This window comes from Balaenoptera borealis (assembly GCF_965194805.1).
Source record: "Balaenoptera borealis genome assembly, chromosome: 6".
Classification (NCBI taxonomy): Eukaryota; Metazoa; Chordata; class Mammalia; order Artiodactyla; family Balaenopteridae; genus Balaenoptera; species Balaenoptera borealis.
The window spans coordinates 117,147,434-117,170,868 of NC_138863.1; the positions used below are offsets into that span (position 1 = coordinate 117,147,434).

A 23,435-nucleotide genomic window follows, 5' to 3' on the forward strand; every position below is an offset into this window, starting at 1 on the left:
CAAGAATGAAAGGGTCCCTGTCAATATACTGATGGCATTTTTTACAGAACTAGAACAAATAATTTTAAAATTTGTGTGGAAACACAAAAGACTCTGAATAGCCAAAATAATTTTGAGAAAGAACAGAGCTGGAGGGACCACGCTCCCTGCCTTCAGACTGTACTACAAAACTACAATAATCAAACAAGTACAATATAGGCACAAAAACAGACATAGATCAATGGAACACAATAGATATCCTGGAAATAAACTCACACACTTATTGTCAATTAATTAATGACAAAGACGGCAAGAATATACAATGGAGAAAAGACAGTCTTATCAATAAGTGGTGCTGGGAAAACTAGGCAGCTACATATAAAAAGATGAGATTAGAACATTTCCTCACACCATATATTGGGGTTGGCCAAAAATTTCATTTCGGTTTTTCCCTAAGATGTTATGGAAAAACCTAAATAAACTTTTTGGCCAGCCCAATACAAAAATAAATTCAAGATGGATTAAAGACCTAAATGCAAGACCTGAAAACATAAAACTCCTAGAAGGAAACATAGGCAGAACACTCTTTGACATAAATTGTAGCAATACTTTTTTTGAATCTGTCTCCTAAGGCAAAAGAAATAAAACCAAAAATTAAAAATGAGACCTAATCAAACTTAAAAGGTTTTGCACAACAAAGGAAACTATTGACAAAATGAAAGAATCTACTAAATGGACAACAACACGCTTCCACTATGCCACTCTGCTAAGCACAGGATAATCTACTAAATGGGAGAAAATATTTGCAAATGATATGAGCCATAAGGGATTAATATACAAAAGATATAAAGAGCTCATACAACTCAATATCTAAAAAGAAAGCCCAATTAAAAAATGGGCAGAAGACCTGAATAGACATTTTCCCAAAGAAGACCTTCAGATGGCCAACAGGTACATGAAAAGGTGCTCAACATCGCTAATCATCAGGGAAATGCAAATCAAAACCACAATGAGATATCACCTCACACCTGTCAGAATGTTATCCAAAAGATAACAAATAACAAATATTCAGGAGAATGTGGAGAAAAGCCAACCCTGTACACTGTAGGTAAAAATGTAAATTGTTGCAGCCACTTGGAAAACAGTATGGAGGTTCCTCAAAAAACTAAAAATAGAACTACCTTATGACTCAGCAATTCTACTTCTGGGTATACATCCAAAAAAAACCCCAAAAACACTAATTTGAAAAGATACATGCATTACAATATTCATTGTGGCATTATTTACAATAGCCAACATATGAAAGCAACCTAAGTGTCCATCAACAAATGAATGGATAAAGAAGAAGTGGTATACACACACACACACACACACACACACACACACACGACACACACACATATATATAAAATGGAATTTTGATCAGCCATAAAAAAGAATGAAATTTTGCTATTTGCAATAATATGGATCGACCCAGTGCGTGTTATGCTTAGTAAAATAAGTCAGACAGAAAAAGACAAATACTGTATATTATCACTTACATGTGGACTCTAAAACATAAAACAAATGAATATAACAAAACAGAAACAGACTCACAGATATGGAGAACAAACTAGTGGTTACCAGTGAAGATAGGGGATTAAGAGGTACAAACTACTATATATAAAATAAATAAGCTGTAAGGATATATTTTACAGCACAGGGAATATAGTCAATATTTTATAATAAGTTTAAATGGAGTATAATCTATAAAGATTTTGAATCACTATGTTGTACACTTGAAAATAATATAATATTGTAAATCAACTATACCTCAACCAAAATAAGAATGAGAGGGGACATCACTGTAGAGTCTATAAATATTTAAATGGTAATAAAGGAGTTGTATGCCAATAAATTCTCAAGTATATGATATGAAAAAAAATTATTTGAGAGGTAAAAATGACCAAAAGTAGTGTATGAAGAGTAAAAACACTGGAATAGTTCTATACCAATTAGAGAAATTGAATTAATGATTACAAATCTTCCCACAACAAAAACTCCAGGACCCAGTGGCTTCAGTGATGGATTCCTTTAATGACTTAAGGAATAAAAGAGGTCACATGAGTCATCAAGGTGGCAAAAAATAAGGGGTTAATATCCAAAATATATAAAGAACCCATTTACCCAAAGTAAATACTAACAAAACTAAAAAGAGAAGTAGACATCGATACAATAATAGTCGGAGAATTCAATACCCCACTCTCAGCAATGGGTATATCATCCAGAGAGAGAATCAAGGAAATAGTTGATTTTAACAACACTATAGGGCAAATGGAGCTAATAGACATATATAGAATACTCCCATTACAACAGCAGCAGAATACACATTCTTCTCAAGCTCGCATGGAACTCTTTATAGGCTAGATTATATGTTAGGCCACAAATCAAGTCTCAGCAAATTGAAGATTGAAATCATACCAAGTTTTTTTTTCTGATCACAATGGTATGAAACTAGAAATCAATAACAGGAGGAAAATTGGAGAATTCAGAAATACATGGAAAGTAAACAAACACTCTTGAACAACCAGTGAATCAAATAAAAAATAAAACGGGAAATAGAAAAGTATCTTGAGACAAACAATAATGGAAACACAATATACCAAAAGATATGGGAATTATTTGAAGAAGGTCTAAGAGGAAAGTATATAGCTATTAATATATACATCAAGAAAATAGAAAGATGTCAGAAAACAACCTAATTCAATGTCTCAAGGAACTAGAAATAGAAGAACAAATTAAGCCCAAAATTAGCAGAAGGAAGGAAATAATAAAGATTAGAGGAGAAACAAATGAAATGGAGAGTTGGAAAACAATAGAAGCAATTCATAAAGCTAAGAGCTGGTTCTTTGAAAATATAAACAAAATAGGCAAACCTTAAGTAGATTGACCAAGAAAAAAAGAGACAGGACTAAAAGTTTTTAAACATTATAACTGAAAGAGAGAACATAACAACTGACATAGATATTGCAGAAATACAAAGGTTCTTAGAAAACAACTATGAACAATTATATGCCAACTAATTGGACAACCGAGAAGAAATGGATAAATGCCTAAGAACATTGAACCTACCAAGAATGAATCATGAAGAAATAGAAAATCTGAACAGACCAATTACTACTAAAGAGATTGAATCAGTAATCAAAATCCTCCCAACAAAGAAAAGCCCAGGACTGGATGGCTTCACTGGTGAAAATGACCAAGTATTTAAAGAATTAACACCAATCCATTCCAAACACTTCCCAAATGTCAAAGAGGAGGGGACACTCTCATACTCATTTTATGTGGCAAGCATTACTCTTGATATTGCAGCCAGACAAGGATGCTACAAGAATAGAAAATTAAGACCCATATCACTGGTGAATATAAATGTAAAAATTCTCAACAAAATACAAGCAATCTGAATTCAGAAGCATATTAGAAGGATCATATGCGATGATCAAGTGGGATTCATCCCTCAGATGTAAAGGTGATTCAACATATGCAAGTCAATAAATGTGATACACCACATTAATAGAATGAAAGATAAAAATCATCTCAATAGATGCAGAAAAAAGCATTTGACAAAATTCAACATCCATTTATGAAAAAAACTCTCAACAAAGTGGCTATAAAAGGAACATATTGCAACACAATAAAGTCGATATATGACAAACTCATAGCTAACTTCATACTCAATGGTGAAAAGCTAAAAGCTTTTCCTCTAAGGTCAGGAACAAGACAAGGATGCCCACTCTCACCACTCTTATTCAACATAGTACTGAAAATTTTTCAGATAAGAGAAAGAAATAAAATCCATCAGAATTAGAAAGGAAGAAGTAAAATTGCCTCTATTTGCAGACAATATGATTTTATACATAGAAAATACTGAAGACTCCACCAAAAACCATTAGATCTAATCAATGAATTCAGTAAAGTTGCAGAATGCAAAATCAACATACATTATTCAGTACTGTTTATATATAATAAGAAATTATCTGAAAAAGAATAAAAGAAAATGATCCCATTTACAATAGAATCCAAAACAATAAAATATTTAGGAATGAATTTATCTTAGGAGGTGAAAGATACTGAAAACTATAGGACACTGACAAAAAAAAATTGAGAAAGACAGAAAAAAAAGAAAAGATGTCTTGTGTTCATGGATTGGAAAAATTAGTGTTGTTAACATGTTCGTCTGTAGATTTAATGCAATACAAATCAGATTGCAGTGGCATTTTTTTACAGAAATAAATAAAATATTCTAAAATTTGTATGGAGCAACAAAATACCCTGAATAGCAAAAGCAATCATGTGAAAGAAAATCAAAACTGGAGGCATCATACTCCCAGATTTCAAACTATGCTAAAAAGCTATGTTAATTAAAACAGTATAATACTGGAATAAAAATAGACACATAGACCCATGGATCATAACAGAGAGCCCAGGAATAAACTGCCACATATATATCCAACTGCTATTTGATAAGGGAGCCAAGAACATGCAATGGGAAAAGGACAGTCTCTTCAAGAAATGGTACTGGGAAAACTGTATAACCACATACAGAAAAATGAAATTGGACCCCTATTTATACCATTCACAGAAATTAAACCTAAATGGATTAAAGACAAATAAAAGACATGAATCCATAAAAAATCCTTGAAGAAAACAAAGGGGAAAACTTTCTTGACTTTGGTCTTGGATTGGATTTTTGGATATAACATCTAAAGCACAAGCAACAAAATAAAACGTAAACTATGTCAAATTAAAAAGCCTCTGCACAGCAAAAAAACAGTCAACAAAATGAAAAACCAACCTACAGAATGGGAGAAAATAGCTGCAAATCGTATGTCTGATAAGGGGTTAATATCCAAAATATATAAAGAACCCATATACCTCAATAGCAAAAAAGTAATAATCCAATTAAAAAATGGGCAAATGACCTAAGGTAGACATTTTTCAAAGAAGATATTCAAATAACCAATGGTATATGAAAAGTGCCCAACATCTCTAATCATTAGGGAAATGCAAATCAAAACCATAATGAGATATCACCTCATACATGTTGGGCTGTTATCAAAAAGACAGAAAATAACAAGTGTTGGTGAGGAGGTGGAGAAAAATGAATCCTTGTGTTTTGTGGTGGGAATGTATATGGTATATCCACTATGGGAAACAGTAAGGCAGATACTCAAAAAATTAAAAACAGAACTACTATATGATTCAACAATTCAACTTCTGGGTATATATCTGAAGGAAATAAAATCACTATCTTGAAGAGATATTTGCAGCCCCAATGTCATTGCAACATTATTTATAATAACCAAGACATGGGAAAAAACCTAAGTATTCATCAGTGGATGAATGGATAAATGAAATATGTCATATATATGCAATGTAATACTATTCAGCCATTAAAAAGGAAATTTTGCCATTTGTGACAACATAGATGGAACCTGAGGGCATGTATGCTAAGTGAAATAAGTCAGACAGCAAAAGACAAGTACTGTATGATCTCACTTATACATGAAATATAAAAAAGCAAACTTATAGAAACAAAGATTAGATTTGTGCTTTTTAGAGTCAGGAGTGGGGGTGGGAGAATTGGGTAAAGGTGTTTAAAAGGTACAATTTCAGTTAAAAGGTAATAAGTTCTGGGGAAGTAATGTACAACATGATGACTATAGTTAAATACTGTATTATATATTTAAAAATTGCTGAAAGAGTAAATCTTGAAAGTTCTCATGACAAGGAGAAAACTTGTTAGCTATATGAGATGATGGCTATTAACTAAACTTATTGTGGTGATCATTTCATAATATATACATGTATCACATCATTATGTTGTACACCTTATACTATGTTGTATGTCAATTATATCTCAATAAAACTGGGGAATAATGGAATAGTTTCTACCATTCCTACATTCTCTAGAAAGTGGAAAATGAGGAGAACTTCTCAACTTATTTTTATAAGGGTAACATTATCATGCTACCAAAACTAGACAAGGACGTTACAAGAGAGACCATTTTAGACTGATATTTGTTATGAACATTGCATTCAAAAAATTTTTTATCATATTAATATATCATTCTGGACAACATTGAGAATAGTGCATCTTGACTAAATGGGGTTTTACCCTGGAATTTAAGATTAGTTTATATTGAAAATCAATGTAATTCACTGTTTCAACAGAAAAAAAATAGAAAAATAAATAAGCAATTATCTTAATAGATGAAGAAAAAGCAACTGACAAAAATCAACATTCATTCATGATGACTTTCAACGTAAATGAATAGAAAGTAACATCCCCAATATGATGAAGGATACCCACAAAGTAACCAATAAATATTATACTCAATAGTGAAACATTATCCTTGTTCACCTAAAGATCAACAATAAGGTAGGGATACACATTCTAACTCTGTTAAGCAAACTTATTAGAGACTCTAATCAGAGTAACTTTCAAAGAATAACTATCATGATGATTGGTAAGGAAGAAGTAAAATTATCTTTATTTGTAGATGATATTATTGTATAAATAAAATGTAAGAAATCTACCAAAAATACTAGAATAGATGACAATTCATAAGTCAAGGCACCAACTTCAATTGTTTTTTCCCTTTCCTGATTTTTATCATTTTACTGTAAAAAATATGTGAATATATAGGATACTACAATTTTCTTAAGAAATGCTCACTGAATTATTTAGGGGTAAATGGATACAATACTTCAGAATTGCTGTCAAATTGCTTAGAAAAAAAGTAAATTTCTAATTTTTAATTGATTTTGAAAAAAGAGACTTCTACCAGCCTCTCAAATAGTTTAGAAGCAGCGGAGAGAGATATATAATAATAAAGCAAATGAAGCACAATATAAATACATGAGGAATATGTCTAAAGGATATGCAGATGTTTCTTGAACTGATCTTTTAACTTCTCTGTAAGTTTGCACTTGTTTCAAAATAAAGATTTAAGAAGCAACAAAATATATTTCTAAAATTGGTAATATTATGATGGAAAATAAAAATACTATTAAAATCTTTAAAACATTAGGTACATAGGAATAAATTTAACAAAGAGTGGCAAAATCCTAATACTGAAAACTAAAACATTGCTGAAAGGCATTAAAGAAGACCTAAAGAAGAAGCTAAGCCACATTCCTGAATTGAAAGGCTTCATGTTGTAGATGTCAGTTCTACTCAAATTGTACTATAGTTTCAAAACAATATGAATTAAAATCTCAGCAGACTGTTTTTTTTTTTTTGGTAGAAACAGACAAGATAGTTTTAAAATGCATATGGAACTACAAAAGACCTGACCAGCTAAATCAATACAGTAAAAAAAAAAAGATAATTATTGGAGGAGTTGCACTACATGATTTCAGGAATAACCAGAAAGCCACAGAAACTTAGAGATTGTAGTGGAGGCAAAAGAACACACAAATAGATCAATTGAACTGAATAGTGTTTCCAGAAATAGATCTATATTTATATGATCAATTGATTTTCAACATAGGTGCCAAAGCAATTCAGTAGGGGGAAATGGCACTGGAACAATCAATAACCAGATGGAAAATACAATGATGGTTGACATTTCTTATACTATATTCTAAAATTAATCTGAGACACACTACAGCCTTAAATCTAAAAGCTAGTACTCTCAATCTTCTAGATGAAAAGATGGAATATAACTTCACTATATTGAATAGACAAAGTAGTCGTTTATCATAAAAGAAAAAAATAAATTAGACATCATCAAAATTAGAAACTTCTCATCAAAGACCCTATTAGGAAATCGAACAGCTAACCACAGACTGGGAGAAAATATTTTTCAAAATGTGCATCTGACGAAGAAATATATTCATTTCAATAATAAAAGACAACCCAATGAAAAAGTCAAAATGTGTGAACAGAAACTTGTAAGGAAGTAACAAATTCATGAAAAAGTACTCAAAATTGTTAGACATTAGGAAAATATAGATTAAATCATAATGAGGTAACACTACATACCATTAAAATGAATAAAATTAAGACAACAACAAAAAGGGTGACAGTTTTAACTGCTGATGAGGATGTGGAGAATTGCAAATCTCATTCTTTGTGGGTAGAAGTGTGACTTTACTTTAAAAGAATGATTTGTAGTCTCAAAGTTAAACACAAATATATAAATATATATGTGTGTGCATATATATCTCAGGAACTCCATTCCTAGATATTTGCATGAGAAATAAAAACCTGTTTCCACCAAAGGATTTGTTTTAAAAAAGTGTTTTTTAGAGAAGCTTTATTCACAATAGCTAAAAACTGGAAACTATCCAACTGTCCATTAACAAGAAATGAATAAACAAAATGAGGCATATCAATACAGTGACATTCCACTCTGCAATTTAAAAAGAAACAGAATACTGATACACTGAACAATATGAAAGAATCTCAAAAACGTGGTATGAAAGAAGCCCCACACAAAAGAGTACATAATACATGATTCCCATTATCTGAATTTCTAAAACAGGCAAAACTAATCTATGGAAAAAGGTATGGAAGAGTAGTTGCCTTTTTGGAAACTGTGAAGGGGCACGAGGAAATGTGTTTGGAAATGTAAAGGTCATATGTCTTGATGGGATGTAAATACATTTATCAAAACTCATCACATAAACTTACGATCTGTACATTTCACTATATGCAAATTACACTTCAATATTTTTAAACATAATTTTTAAATGGTCTGTAAAAGATAGCAATAAAGAGGAAAAAATTTCTCTGTGATTGGAATGATGAACATATATATGAAAACAAAGTTGATGCATCAGCCATTTACTTATTGGGTTTCGCTGACACTCTTTACATTTAGCTTGCATATATTAGAAAATTTATTTCAATTATCCTTTTTCATCTGGCTGGCTTATAGATTGACCAGGATTTCATCATTTATTTGTTAAAGTGTTCTGGATGCTTTCTTACTGAGACAATTACAAAGTCATTTAAAAATTGTTCATGCATATACGTATTCTAGTTAGAGGAAGCCTGCCATCTCTATATAGGGAAAATCTATATAGGTAAAGTGCTTCAATAGAAAAGATATAAGAACCCTATCATATTCTTGAATTGATACCTTATTGATATTCCATTATATTTCTATTCCATTTACGGAGTTTAAAATTTTTACTTTCTACAATAATAGAAATAATAAGACAGATAATTGCACGTGAAGTTTTGGACCCTCGTGGATTCTAACAGAACTTAGTGACACTAATGAGCAGTGGCACTGACATATTTTTGTGTGTGTCTGTGTTTTACAGATATCAAGGGTGATTATTGCTGAAGTGTGTCTAGAAAATCAAGGAATGATTTAGTTAGATGTTTTTCTGTTGTCTGTATATAGAGAAAATCTATTGGAAGAAAAAAGCCCTGAAAATGGAAAATGGTTAATTATAATGTAATAATAATATGGCTTTAAAAGAGGAAATTGGTAAAAACAAAAAAAACCCTATAAATAAATAATAATCATTATTTACAATTTGAAATGCGTACTTTTGCATAGAGGTAAAATCTCTAACATATTATGATTTAGTTTTCTTCATTTTAATACTTTTATTATAGAGTCATTTTTTCCAGAGAACCACAAGATATTTCATAAGTTACTACATGTAAACAGCATTACTAAAATTTATTTTATCTACACATATTCAACTTGAGATGAAATTTGTCTAATTTTGCTTTTTGAAATATAATTTTGGTTCTGATCCTATGCAGGATTATTTTAAAGATACGTAAAATTTTGCCATTTCAAATGTTTAATTGTTTTCCCTAAGGGGAAAAAATGACTATGGTAAGAGTGGATCGAATGTTGACAAAATGTCCACTTTTAAATTTTATTCCTGGCTGTTTGCCCAGTTTTTTGGAAGGACTTAGTATTTGTTTCCTGATGATGCCTAGATGTGAAAAGAGACAGTGTCTAGTGGTTCAAAACAGTTTGAATGAAGTAATCAAACGGAGCCGGAAAATGATCTTCTGTCTCTGGTTAAGTACAACTGAGAATTCTGAAGGAGTTCACCAAAGAAAAGACTATAATTAAAATATCATTTCATCCCAATTCTCTACTTATTCATTCAGTTTAAATCAATAATGACAATGTGATCTCTCGTGGTATTTCACCAGCTGCAGGAAGGAAAAAAGTGCCTATAGGATAACAGTGTAAAAAAGCTTAAATTGATGCATGCTCATTTTGGTCTTTAGATGCTTCATGGAGTTAATTGTTTTGTTTCAGAAATATGAGATGACATCAGATACATGGCTATCTAAACAGGTATGGTATAGGTGGTCTCTTTATGTCACATTTTGTCCATCATGCCCATCCTGTTCACTCATTTGTTGTGTATAACTTTTTCTCAAAAGTTATTTCAGTAGTATGAATTTAAGGCTCTGTTATGTTTGAATAAATGAGTCTTTTTCATTAAAATATTTATAACTTTGGGTTCTATGACATCATTTGTGGAAAGATTACTTCTGTTTTTTGTAGGACATAAATTGTAGAATAACTACCAGGATCCATTTTCAGGACCATTCATATAAGTAAATGTTTGTATAGAAGAAAGAGAAAAAGATGTGACCCATTAAAACTACAAACCATCAGCATTGCTCAAATCACCCAGAAAATTGACTAAACCTCCACATAAATTGGTTATGTGGAGATTATTCAGGTGAACATTTCTTTCCTTAGATATATCCTAGCTCATAATGCTAGCTTGTGATATAAATGAAGCTGGAATCCAGATGATCACAGAAGAATAAACAAACATCTCCACAACATGCTTTCATACTGGACATTTCAGAAGGAAACACAAATAGATTATTCAAATATAGCTGAGCCCATTTTACTACTAATTTCATCACTACTTTTTGCAAAGGGAAGTCTTTTGTTTGGCTTGTTTGGTTTTGATTTGTTTTGTTCTTTACAGTGCTCTTTTATTTTATATTCTCTCCCTGGGTGTCATATACATCTGTGGTTTCAGTTAACCACCACCAAGTGTATAGCCCCAGGCAACTCACTTCTGAGTTCTGAAATATCCAAATTCATGCTTGGCATCTTCTCCTGAATCTATAAAAGTAACTGCACACTCCACAGGTGCAAACTGAACTCCTCTCTCTTCCAGTCAATCTGTCTTCTTATCATAGGAGTCAAGGACATATTTATCCATCCAGCTATCAAAATCATAAACCTAGTGGGGATTTTTAAACACTGTCTTATCCTTATCTGCATATGTTATTCATCACCAAGTTATTTTGATTTTACTCTCAAAGACCTCAAGTCAATTTACTTTTCTCCAATTCACAAACACCATACAGGATCAAACTACAGGCACTGCATTTCCTCCTTAACTGGTGAACTCTCAACCCCTTAGGGTTGAGAGTTCCCCCTTAGGAACCTGGCAATCTGTTCTCCACACCGCAGACTGGCTGAGTGATCTTTTCAAAATATGTATTTGATTGTCACTACCCACAACACTCATATTCTCTCACGACTAAAACAATTTTTATCTCCCCTTTGTTCTACAGATAAAGACCAACATCCTTAAAGGGTCTACAAAGGATTAAGTTGAAAGCCTTTCCAGCTCTGTGTCATACCATCTTTTCTCCCATTTTCTCCATTAGCCCTCATATTCCCAGGACCTTTATGTGAACTCTTCCTTCTGAACAGATTTCTCTCAACTACTTTCTTATGTGAAGGCTGCTCATTTGTCAAACCTCAGCCTAAATCACCTGCTTAAGAAGTCACCTCCTCCAACCACCCTAAACAAATCACATTCCCCAGTAAAAGTTAAAGTCAAGTGTAATCTTTATGTAACACTCATACAGTTAGTTCTGTGAGTTTTTTACTACATTCACAAGAGCAGGAAGGTTATTCATTTTTTGTTACCCACTGTAATACAAATGCTTAATATGGAGTCTGGTTATAAGAAGAGATCCATATATACTTGTTGAACAAATAAAGAAAAAGAATAAGAAGGATTGTGAATAGGCTAAACCTTTGCTTGTTCGAAGTATAGGCATGTCTATCTATCTATCTATCTATATCTATCTTATCTATCTATCATCCATCTATCATCTATCCATAGGTAACAATATGAACTATTTAATCTTAGTCAATGTACAAAATGAAATTGGGAAAAAAAACCTTGTTTTTTTAGCCAATAATGGGCTCTTACAAAATTAAATTAGTTACTTAAAATAAAAATCATTGAAAACAATAACATAATATGGATTTATTCTAAATTGCCTGTGTTATTAAACCTATTTTGCTACCATTTTAATTGCTAGTGACATTCATAATAGTCTAACATACAACAACACAACGCATGCTCTTTTGGGATTATGTTATCTACATTTTAAGTCCCAAATTTATGACTATTTAATAGAAACTTTTTAAAATAAAGAAACCAGTTATCAATTATTCAATAAGAAAATGCAGGGAGTAGTTTGTCATGGTTAACTTTTTCTCCAAAAGCTCTAAGGGAATTTCAGGAAATACTTAGAATTCAATGAAATTTAAAGGATGAGAATGTATAATGAGATGAAGCAAGTTTCCAAGAAAATTAGAAATTTAATGTAATACTCATATGCTTGTTTTCTGGATAGTGAGAAGAGCAGAGAGAAGTGGGCATGTTTGCCCTAGCTTTCAGGAGACTTATAGTTGGAATAACTGGTGTAAAAAATATTCGGCCAAGAGGTGGACTTTGTTATCCTCAGCTCATTATCCTGTGTGCCATAAATACTGCCTTGCTTAAGGTCATAAATGTAGACAGTTAGACTGGCTCTACTTTATTTGATTGCAGGAAAGGCTCTGCATAGAGCTGTATGTTTATAACTAGTTACGGTTCAATGGTGAAAGTTTTTAAACCTAGCAATGTATCGGAGATTATAATTCCCATCTACTCTTTAAAATGAACTATTTCTAAGGTACCAGAATTGGAGGAACAGGGACTAACATAAAAAGGACATTGCTCAGATATTCCCATACCTAATTTATTCTTGGAGCAAAGCACAGGAGGAGAATGTTGAATAAGGGAGAAGCCAATAGTTTGGAGTAAATGTGGTGGATAAAGTGATATATGTAACAAATATTTTTGCCCATTGTACACATGCATTCATCTGTTCAACTATAAGAAGGTCACCTACTGTGTCCTAGGCAATAGAGCTAAAAAAGATAAAATTACAAACTTAGTTTAATTATTACTTGCCTAGTGAAGGAAGCCAACTATATAATAGAGTGTACTGAAAGCCATGCTAGAGGTGAATACAGAGTACTATTCAGGATCTCTGAGGAGAGATTTCCTAACTAGAAGAGACTCTCTAACTAAGGAAATTTGGAAATGGTTTCTGTTCTGAGTTTAAGTAAAAAATGAGTAAGATTTAGCACAAAAAGGACGACTGAAACGTTAGGCCAGACAGAAGAAACCCCATGTGCAAAGGCAAACAGAGAAATATTCCACAGGGGCAAGAGATGGAACATAGTTGAACAATGTGATTCACTCAGTCAAGTGTCTTGTCAGTATTTATTATATGTCTTGTAATGCAATTTTCCCATCCTTGAATTGTATTACCTCAGAGTTTTAAATTTATTACACATATCATCTTATATTTTCATAAGTGTCCATGAAGTAGACAAGGAAAATAATATTTTTATGTTTCTATCATGGGATGTTATTACTGATAAAGCTAGAATCAGACTCGAGATTATTAAAATAGTTGTTAATTTACATATTCATTCAGTAAATGATTATTAAGTACAATTTATGTGACAGTCACTGTCCTGGGTGCTGGAGACAAAGCAGTGAAGAATGGAGCTTACATTCTAGAGGAACACCTCCTACCTCTCTATCTACCTACCTACCTATATGCACATATACACATATCCATTCATGTACAAACAAATGTATACATACATAAAATATGCATGGTGTTAGGTGGTACGGAAAATAGTAGGCAGTAGGCAAAAGTGGGATGAGAGATTCAGACACAGTTGGATGACCTGGCTTTCCTGATCACACTTTATATGGGGTAATCAGGAAACACCTCACTGATGACAGATACAAGAAAGAGATGAGATCAAAAAAGATCCTTTTGCAGCAACATGGATGCACCTAGAGATCGTCATACTGAGTGAAGTCAGAAAAAGACAAATATCACATAATATCGCTTATATGTGGAATCTAAAAAAAGGACACAAATAAACATTTCCAAAACAGAAATAGAGTCACACATGTAGAAAACAAACTTATGGTTTCCAGGGGGGAAAGGGAGAGGGATAAATTGGGAGATTAGAATTGACATATACACATTACTATATATAAATAAATAACTAATAAGGATCTACTGTATAGCACAGGGAACTCCACTCAATACTCTGTAATGGCCTATATGGGAAAAGAATCTAAAAAGGTGCATATATGTATATGTATAACTGATTCAGTTTGCTGTACAGCAGAAAGTAACACAACATTGTAAATCAACTATACTCCAGTAAAAATTTTTTAAAAAAGAAATAGGTTCCACCAAGAAAGGAAGGAAGGGAGGGAGGGAGGGAGGAAGGAAAAGAGAGAGAGATGAGAAAGAGCCAGACAAAGGGTAAAAAAAAAGTGCAAAGGCACTGGAGCAGGAAAATGCAGGAAGCAGGAGAAGGAAAGAAGAGGAGAGCAGGAAGAGAGTGGAGGGTCAGATCATCTAAAAATAGTTGTGAGGCATTCTGAAGACCTACTGAGGAAACCATACCAAAGCCTTTCTTTATACCATATGTATAATCACTCTCACTAATCCAAAAGAAAAAACTCGATGTTTTGTTACATAGACCGATTTTCTTAATGCTTCCCCTGGAGCAAAAGAAAGCAATCTATATGTATATCATCCATCATTTAATTTTAAAAAACAATTGTATTGATTTAACATGCTACTAGAGTTTAATTAAAAAATCATCAAATGGGCATCTGTTTTTGTGTGTTTGTGAAGGGGTGAGCAGTGAGGATGGGAAATTTGAATTAAATTATTTTCAATGGATTCCTTCCAATTTTGCAGCCTTTTCATTTTTGTATTTACAGTAAATTCATGTGTACATCATCAGAAATATATCTTCAATAACTTGAGTTGTTGAGTAAAAGATTTCAGAAAAATGTATTAAACATTATATGTTAGAAAATTTTCTAAACTAAAAAAATGATTTTGATAAACTGGCGCAGATGTTAATATTTTCTTTATTTTTGAAAGATAAATTTCTAAACACAATCATATCATATGTGAAGATATGAAAGTTCTTTTCTGAACCAATTTAAAAAGTGTCTTCAGTCTAATTGTAAATCATTTCTATCCAGTATGCAAGAAACTTTCCCATCCATCTCATCACTCAAACACACACATATGCCCAATGCATCATTGCGTTCACTTTAAAACATACTGTGATACTTTTATTTTTTAAAAAATTCGACAATTTGCCAAACTAACCTTAAATCAATTATTGGTCTATTCCATGCATGCATTAGCAATAGTTGGAAGTACAATTTTCAAATGCCCTTATGAGATTGTTGCATGTGCTTCTATGTTTTAGAACGAGGAGCCCGTGTTTTCTAGAGATGGCAGCAAATTCTTTATGACAGTTCCTGTTAAGCAAGGGGGCCGTGGAGAATATAACCACATAGCTATGTTCCTCGTCCAGGTGAGTGCTGGCTTCTTTCTGTGGTTTGGTTTCATTCCATCATGTTCATGAAAGTCCTTTTCGTGTGGTATTCTGCACCTACAGTTAATACCTGTGAAGTCCAGCCATATATCCAACTCGGATGTTTTAGGAAGAGGATCCCCATCCTTAGCCATAAATTCAAGCTATACACAAAACATTTTCAACACTCAATAAAATTTAGTGAACTACACATGTGTGCTATGAGTTGAGGGCCTTGGGATATAGAATTTAATAAATGGAAAGTACCCAACCCCTACTTTCCAAGACCTGAGGAAAATCGAGAGATGATTTTTCATTCAACAAATACATATCATCTATTTGGTACAAGTAATATTTTCAGTGTGTTATAAAAGTTTTAAATACCTGAAGCAATCTAAATGTCCATCAAAAATTGAATAGTTAGTAAGTTGTAGTATACCCACACAAGGAAATGCAGGGCAGATTTTAAAAACCAGGATAAAATAGATTTCTTATGTGTTGTCAAAGATAAAATCTGTGTTATATTTTTATGGACCGTTTGATAAAAAGAGGATAAAAGTTTATTTTTCCTCTACATTTCAAATGAATGTTAACCAGCTTATACAGTTTTACCCAATTATAAAAAGAATCAGTGAATTCACAATAAGTAATTTAAATATGGCAAGGTTAATGAGTCAATTTGAATCTAATTGACAATAAAAAATTCATGAGAAATAAAGTTTCCTTCAAAATCAAATAAACAGTCTAGTTTCACAGGTAAATGTTAGTTTATAAAGATAAAACATTGTGGATAAATTGGAATCTTTCTTGAGAGTGTTATAAACGAACTAGCCAAGAATCAATTTCATACTAAGTATAGAATAAATATGAATGTGGCAAAAGATCCCTAAGCAACCTGACTACTTGTATGTTCTTAGAACCTTCCAGTCTTGTGCATATTCTCCAATTTTTACCATTATCCATATATGTATTTACATTGGGCAGCTCAGTACCTTGAATTTTTAAAATCTGTGTCAGTAGCTTAAGAGGAAACCCTTGTCCAAGATCTGTACTATTAAAGTAATTGTCATGATTTTAACTTTAATTTTAATCAAAGCTGAAATAAATAATTTGACCATACAGAATCTCCACAATAGCAATGCAGATTAATTTTCATAGTATATTGGAAAAATAAGTTATAGACTAATATGTAATATGATCTCATTTATGTTTTAAATAAATGAAAGCATTTATATATGAATAAAAATTTTTGGTGATTCTGTATTCACCTATTAAATGATTGTATCAGACAGGTGATATTAAGGGAACATATTTTGGTTTTTACGTGAAGTGGAGGAAGTTTCACCAGCAAATTTCTTTACCTGATTAACTTTCGCTAGCTAATCATAAACTTCGTTATCATAAATACTGGGGAAATATTTCCGCCAAAAGAATAAATAACACTTTCCAAATCTTACAATTGACTGTGGTGACATCTTATTGCATTTTTAAATATCAGTATTTATATTCAAGAAGCTGTATAAAAACCCAGGTAGTCAAAATTACATACAAATTGTGACTATTTATAAGATATAGTGAAAGGCAGAGAAAGATGTATAATACATCTGTCTATATATATGTACTTCTGAGTTTATCTGTTCAACAAAAAATGAACAGAAATGTTGTCTTTTAAAAAGTGTGGGGTTGGCAGAGCGGGGGTAGGAGATGAAGATGTTGGCATGTAGAAACTGAGATATTTATGCACATAACAAAAGTTTCTTTACAAGCCTTGGGCAGAAATACCTTCTGTCTCCCAATCAAACCAGTCTGAAATGCAGTCTAATTCATTATTTCTGAAATGTTCAGAAGAACAACTTCATAGAGCAGATGTGTTTACTTTGTTCCTCTTCCATATGGAGATTATAACAAAGCTTCCATTGAAGTAGAAAACGTTTTGATCTATTCTGGCTACGGTTCAGAGAATTTGTGGTTTGCCTCACTGAGAAATAAACATGACTGCATGATTATTTACAGATATTTTGGCAATGCGGCTAAAATTAACTTACTTTGTTAATGAATCAGAGGTTAGTGCTTAGGTAAATACAATTTATTCTTAAGTTTATACAAACACACAATTTTAGTAAATAGTTTGAATCTCTTTGCCTCAATTTTTAAATAGCTAACAAAAAAAGCTCTTTTATGAATTTTTTATGATTACCGTATTGATATATATATATGTATATATATATATATACATATATATATATATATATATATATATATATATACACTACAAAAATTTGTAAAATTCTAAACTGAGTAAACTAAAGATTATATAAAATCAGGGACTTCCCTAGTGGTCGTAGCCAAAAAGTAAGAAAAAGAAAAAAGAGTATATAAAATCAAACACAATCTCATCACCCCAGACTTGCACACTGCAAATCAATTGTTGTATATATTTCCAATTTCTTTTTACATTAAAAATATATCACTTTTTCTTAAAGTGTGCAAAGCATGCATATTGATTTGTAACATTTAAAGAGTAATTTATGAGCATTTTCTCACATCATTTAATTGCATTCTTAATATTTAATATTATTTGTAAATGTGATTTTAATAGCTATTCAACATTCTGTCTAGTAAACATATTACACTGTATTTAAATGAATTAATTTTCATCATCATATTTATTTCTAGTTTTTATACCAAAAATGGTTCAGAGATAAATGTTCTTACCACAAATATATATTTCTAGATGTCAAAAGTTACCTAGGCAAAGCATATGTGTACATATATGTATTTGTTTAGGTTTTGATATGGAATGTGAAACTGGCCCTACAAAAACGGTGTACTAATTTACCATCTGAACAGTAGTGCGTAGCACCAGTGATGATTTTTTACCTCCTCTTCCTTCCCTTGATACACCAGAGGACTCCACCTAAATTGATGTGCCCAGGGAGTGAGAAATGACAGGAACAGAGAGCTTGGCAGCCGTCAGGAAGACCACCTTTGCAGTACTTGATGCTTAGCTATATTAGAGAGCTTCCCCATCGACTGCAAATATATTCATCTGTTTGAAGTATCTTACCAAATGAAATTAGTAAATTTTTGCAAACATTTTTCTCTCTTACACAATCAGTAGGTAAACAAAAAACATTAATTAGAGACCAGGCTACAAAGTTAGTGTTTCAGGATATTTTCAATACATAGATTGGTGGTTGGCCTTACAAATATTTTAGTGGTTTTTTCCCCCTCATTTACAAGACTTATGCTTGTTAAAATAATTCCAAAAAATAAAAAATAGAAAAAAATTGTGTTTTCCTCCAGTCTACTTTTAAACATGATTATAATTTTATGTAAAGTACAGTATTTTATCCTATTTGAATTTAAATTTTAAAGCGTAATTTTCCCATAGTGCTAAACAATTTTGAAATGCAATTCTTTTGAATACTAATATTTAGTTGACTGGGTGTACCTAGATAACCATTGTTGTTCAATGTTTAATTTAGTGGCAATTTACTGCAACTATAGATGTCACTATACATAAAGATTATTTTTATTATGAATTATTTCTTTAGTTGTGGTGAACAGAACTGGAATTCCTGAATCAAAAGTAAAATATTTCTAAGCCCATATATATATATATATATATATATATGTATATATATATATATATATACACACACACACACACACACACACATATATATATATATATATATATATATTTCCAGATACTTTCTATATGAATATGTGAAAGCAAAATTTATAAGTAGGGTTTATCTACTTTTATATATTCCATTAAAGATAATAATAAAAATTAAAACTGGCTCTTCCAAAACTCTTTATAGCTAAAATAAATTTCCTTCTGAGTAGATTGTGGAGTATGCAGTATTGATATCAGTTTACGTAGTTTCTGAATCAAACAATGATGCAAACCTCTTTTTACAGCAGACCACTTCAGATCACTTCAGATATTTCCCTATCCCCTCTTCCCCCGTAGAATTCTTTATGTAGACTTCTAACTCCTGAATTCCCATATTTGGAACCATAATATCCTATATCTTACAATGTAAGATGCAGTCAAGAGAAAGTTTTCTGTCAAATACATGGCCGCCTTTTTCCCTTCTAATATGGGATAAACAGAGTTTCAGTCATGTTAAGTGGTTCAGATTTATAAGCATAAGCAATTGCCCTGTTATCTTCCAAAACTGTGTTAAATGAAAAATTATATATATTGGTGAATTCATTCACTTTTTCTATTCAGCAATACAAAGTTTTGCTCATGAGAGCTGATGATTTCACCTGGAACAATTTTAAATGCCATTATTCATTACAAATACTGTAGAAAATAGCATGCCCCCAATCCACAATTCTATCACCCAATCAACCCAATATAATTTTTTCATTACATTTCACTGCTGTATCTGATTAGGACATTGTCTGAAAACAATTAGTTCACCTCACATGATGAATAGACAATAAATTAAAGCATGCTATTTTTAAGCACTGCAATATTTCCGTTATTTAGAAGCTGTAAAAGTTAAACAGAATTTACTATAAGAAATTTGAATGAACAGTGTATAATCAGGTGAAAAGCACATGCATCATTAAACTTTTACTGATACCAATATGTTTCCAACTTATAAATAGATACATAAAATTCATATTGAACTTGCTAAGTAAGATAAAATCTCTGCCAATCCAAGGAGAGGTGCCTGAGGTCTAATGTCCCAAATAAAAACACTTTATTTCCTAGATTTTCAGCTCTTTTGAAAATGAATGAAATCACTAGTTTTATTGCTGCCCTTCTAAAATTAAAAGTGAAATATGAGCTCAATTTAAAGTATATTGCCATGTTGCCCTTGTCAATATTCCACAATGGTTTCATATTCATAATCAGTGTTTCTCTTCTACTAAGTGAATATAATAGAGATCATGGTGGCACAGAAAGAAAGAATTATTTCTGTGAAGTAAAATGATTATTCTTTCCTGCTTTGTTAAATTACCTTTCCTGTGATTATATTTCTGCTGAAGGTGGATGGAAAATTAATTGAGGTACAGACTAGTCAAGTCCCTTGATATTTATTTTGAATTTACTGTATTGTCATCTACCATATTGTGATTGGTATTGGGACAATTTACCTAGAGTCCAGATCAAACTTAATATGCTTTTATTAGAAAATAGCTTACAAGTCTTATAACAACTATATAACTATAAAAGATAGTCTATGCTATTACATGTAAAATGGAGTGAAACTTATTCCCCAGCCCAGAGTTGCCCTGGTAGATATAAAGCAAGCAGAGAAATTACAGATGTTTGAAGTAAAGTCCAAAGGTTGTGAGGTTGTTATCATGGCTTCCAACAAGAGATCTTTTACTTCTACACTTAGAAACACATTTTGATCCGAGATGCATCATTGAATGTGTAATTTTTATTCTCTGTACACTGTGTTCAAACATTTTTCAAAGCATTGGATTTTTGCTCATGATCACTTTTAATGTGGCCACTCTTCTGTCCTTAAAACACACACACACACACACACACACACACACACACCCCAAAATTCTCTGAAAAACAGAGAAAATATAAGCAATCTAGAAATCTGTGAACAAAATGCATCTCCAGATATGTACAAATATTGATCAAAGTTTCTTTACTTTTTAATGTTTTGAGATTTTGTTCATCTTGAAATTGGGCACTAAAGATGCACTAAAACCTGAGATCTTAGTCCTGTCCTTGGTCCATTCAAAACAGGATCTGAAAATGAGTAAGTAGAACTATCTACTGGGTTGTTGTCCTGTGGGAATTTGGCAATAAAATATATGACTTCAGAACTCCATGCCAGCCTTCAGGCTGTGCCTGTCTCAAATCTCAGAAATTTGGTTTCATCTTTGCATTTATACTTTTATTCAGCAAATACTTGTAAAGTGCCAGAATGCATCAGACAGCATATGAAGAAGTTAAAATAAAGAAGTCACATGCTTGTTGTTGACCTTGAGCAGCTAGAAGTCTAGAGAGCTCCCTTTAAGAATAAGGAATAGATGATTTAGGAAGATGCTGAAATACAGATGTGTACCAATAAGTCACTTATTGTTTTTTTGAAGGAAGATTCTAATACTACATATACATTATGGAATGACCTTTTAGTTTCTGCTTCCAGTAGTATAAGTAGGTATTTAATAAAACTCTCCCACATCAAAAATCCTAGATTCTAGATATATTTATACCAAAAATACATTTGAAGTATTATTTAGCTGATAGATTACACTCTCTGAAAACAATGCAATTGAATTAGAAGTGAATAACAACAATTATAACTTTTAAAAAGCCATATGTTTGAAAATAAAATATAATTTTTACATTTTTCATGGGTTAAATTATATATATATCTATTATTTATTATTTTATAATATAATTATACTATATTCATACATATATGTTCAAATGTAGAAGAAGGACATGAGAAACTCAGTAGTAGAATTTAATGAAATAGAAAGTAAAGATAAAATAAAGGGGTTTGGCCAAATAAACAGTTGGTTCTTTGAAAAAAAATAATTCACACTAGAATGTATAACAAACCTAATTTAAAAAGAGGACAAGCCCCTAAAGTATAAATAATAGAAAGAAGGCATAACTGCAAATTTTAAAATGTTTTTTAAAATGCTATGAATAAGCTATGTCAACAAATTTGAAAGCTTGAGTGAAATGGATAAATTCTAGAAAAAAGAAATACCAGGTCTGATTTAAGAAACAGACAACCTGAATTGTCCCATAATATTGAGGAAATGGAATCAGTGTCTTAAAATGTATTCAAATCAGGCACAGGTAGTTTTTTAAAGGTGGGTTCTACCAAATATTCAAAAGCCTTAGAAATTTAAAAATAAAGGGAACTCCTTTAAGCTGACAAAGGCATTAATCAAAAGCTTAGATAATATAACATAATCTATAGTGGAAAATTAGTACATTTCTTTTAAAAATCAGCATTGAGAAAATGAATCAGAATGAAGTAACTTGAATATGCACAAAACCAAAGATGACAGTTTTAAAAAATTACCACCTAAGAAAGTAAAACAAGAAAAAAAACTTGATAGAGAGAGGCATCTCATAGAATATTGTTGGTAAAAGAAAAGGTGAAAACTAGTGGTAGAAATTAAGAACTCTATAGAAAAAACATATTATCCACTCCAAATGGTGTCTCATTAGGATGCTTCTCAGGATATTAGTTCTTAGGGAGCTGTTAATAGCACTCCTTAGAAACACTGCTCCTTTAGAATTCAAGGGAGTCACCTAATCCTTCACCATTCTTAAGCATCTATATACTGGAAAATCCAAGATACTTATAAAGAACAAAATATGGTTGGCAATAGATTTACAAAATTACTATATGAGGAAAACAGAAAGTAGAATAAAATTTTTCCAATACATAAAGACACTTTTCCTGAAGAAAAACAATGATGAGGCAGAAGAATTCTATAAAACAATACTCCAAAAAGAATGACTATTATTATCAAAAAGAATGAATTATTATCATTAAATAAGCATATGTAGACATAAAATTATCAAGTGAGAAATTCAAAACCTAGAAAAGGCCTCATAAAGTAGAAAGTAAAGTTGTAAACCAAAAAGTGACAGATTTCAGGAAGGAAATGGAAAAGATAATACAAAATAATAACAGAAATAATTAATTGAAAGATTAATTAATAATTAATAATTAATTAATAAATAGATATTTCTGAAAATATACTAATGGA

General features: G+C 31.5%; 1 protein-coding gene across 1 annotated transcript in view; it reads left to right on the top strand.

Moving 5' to 3' along the window:
• DPP10 (dipeptidyl peptidase like 10) overlaps positions 1–23,435 on the top strand; it is a 676,003-nt gene that overhangs the window by 587,576 nt on the left and 64,992 nt on the right. The window contains exons 12-13 of the mRNA XM_082397857.1: positions 10,266–10,304; positions 15,594–15,701. Of these exons, the coding sequence (XP_082253983.1) occupies positions 10,266–10,304; positions 15,594–15,701 (147 nt within the window). The remainder of the gene's footprint in view (positions 1–10,265; positions 10,305–15,593; positions 15,702–23,435) is intronic.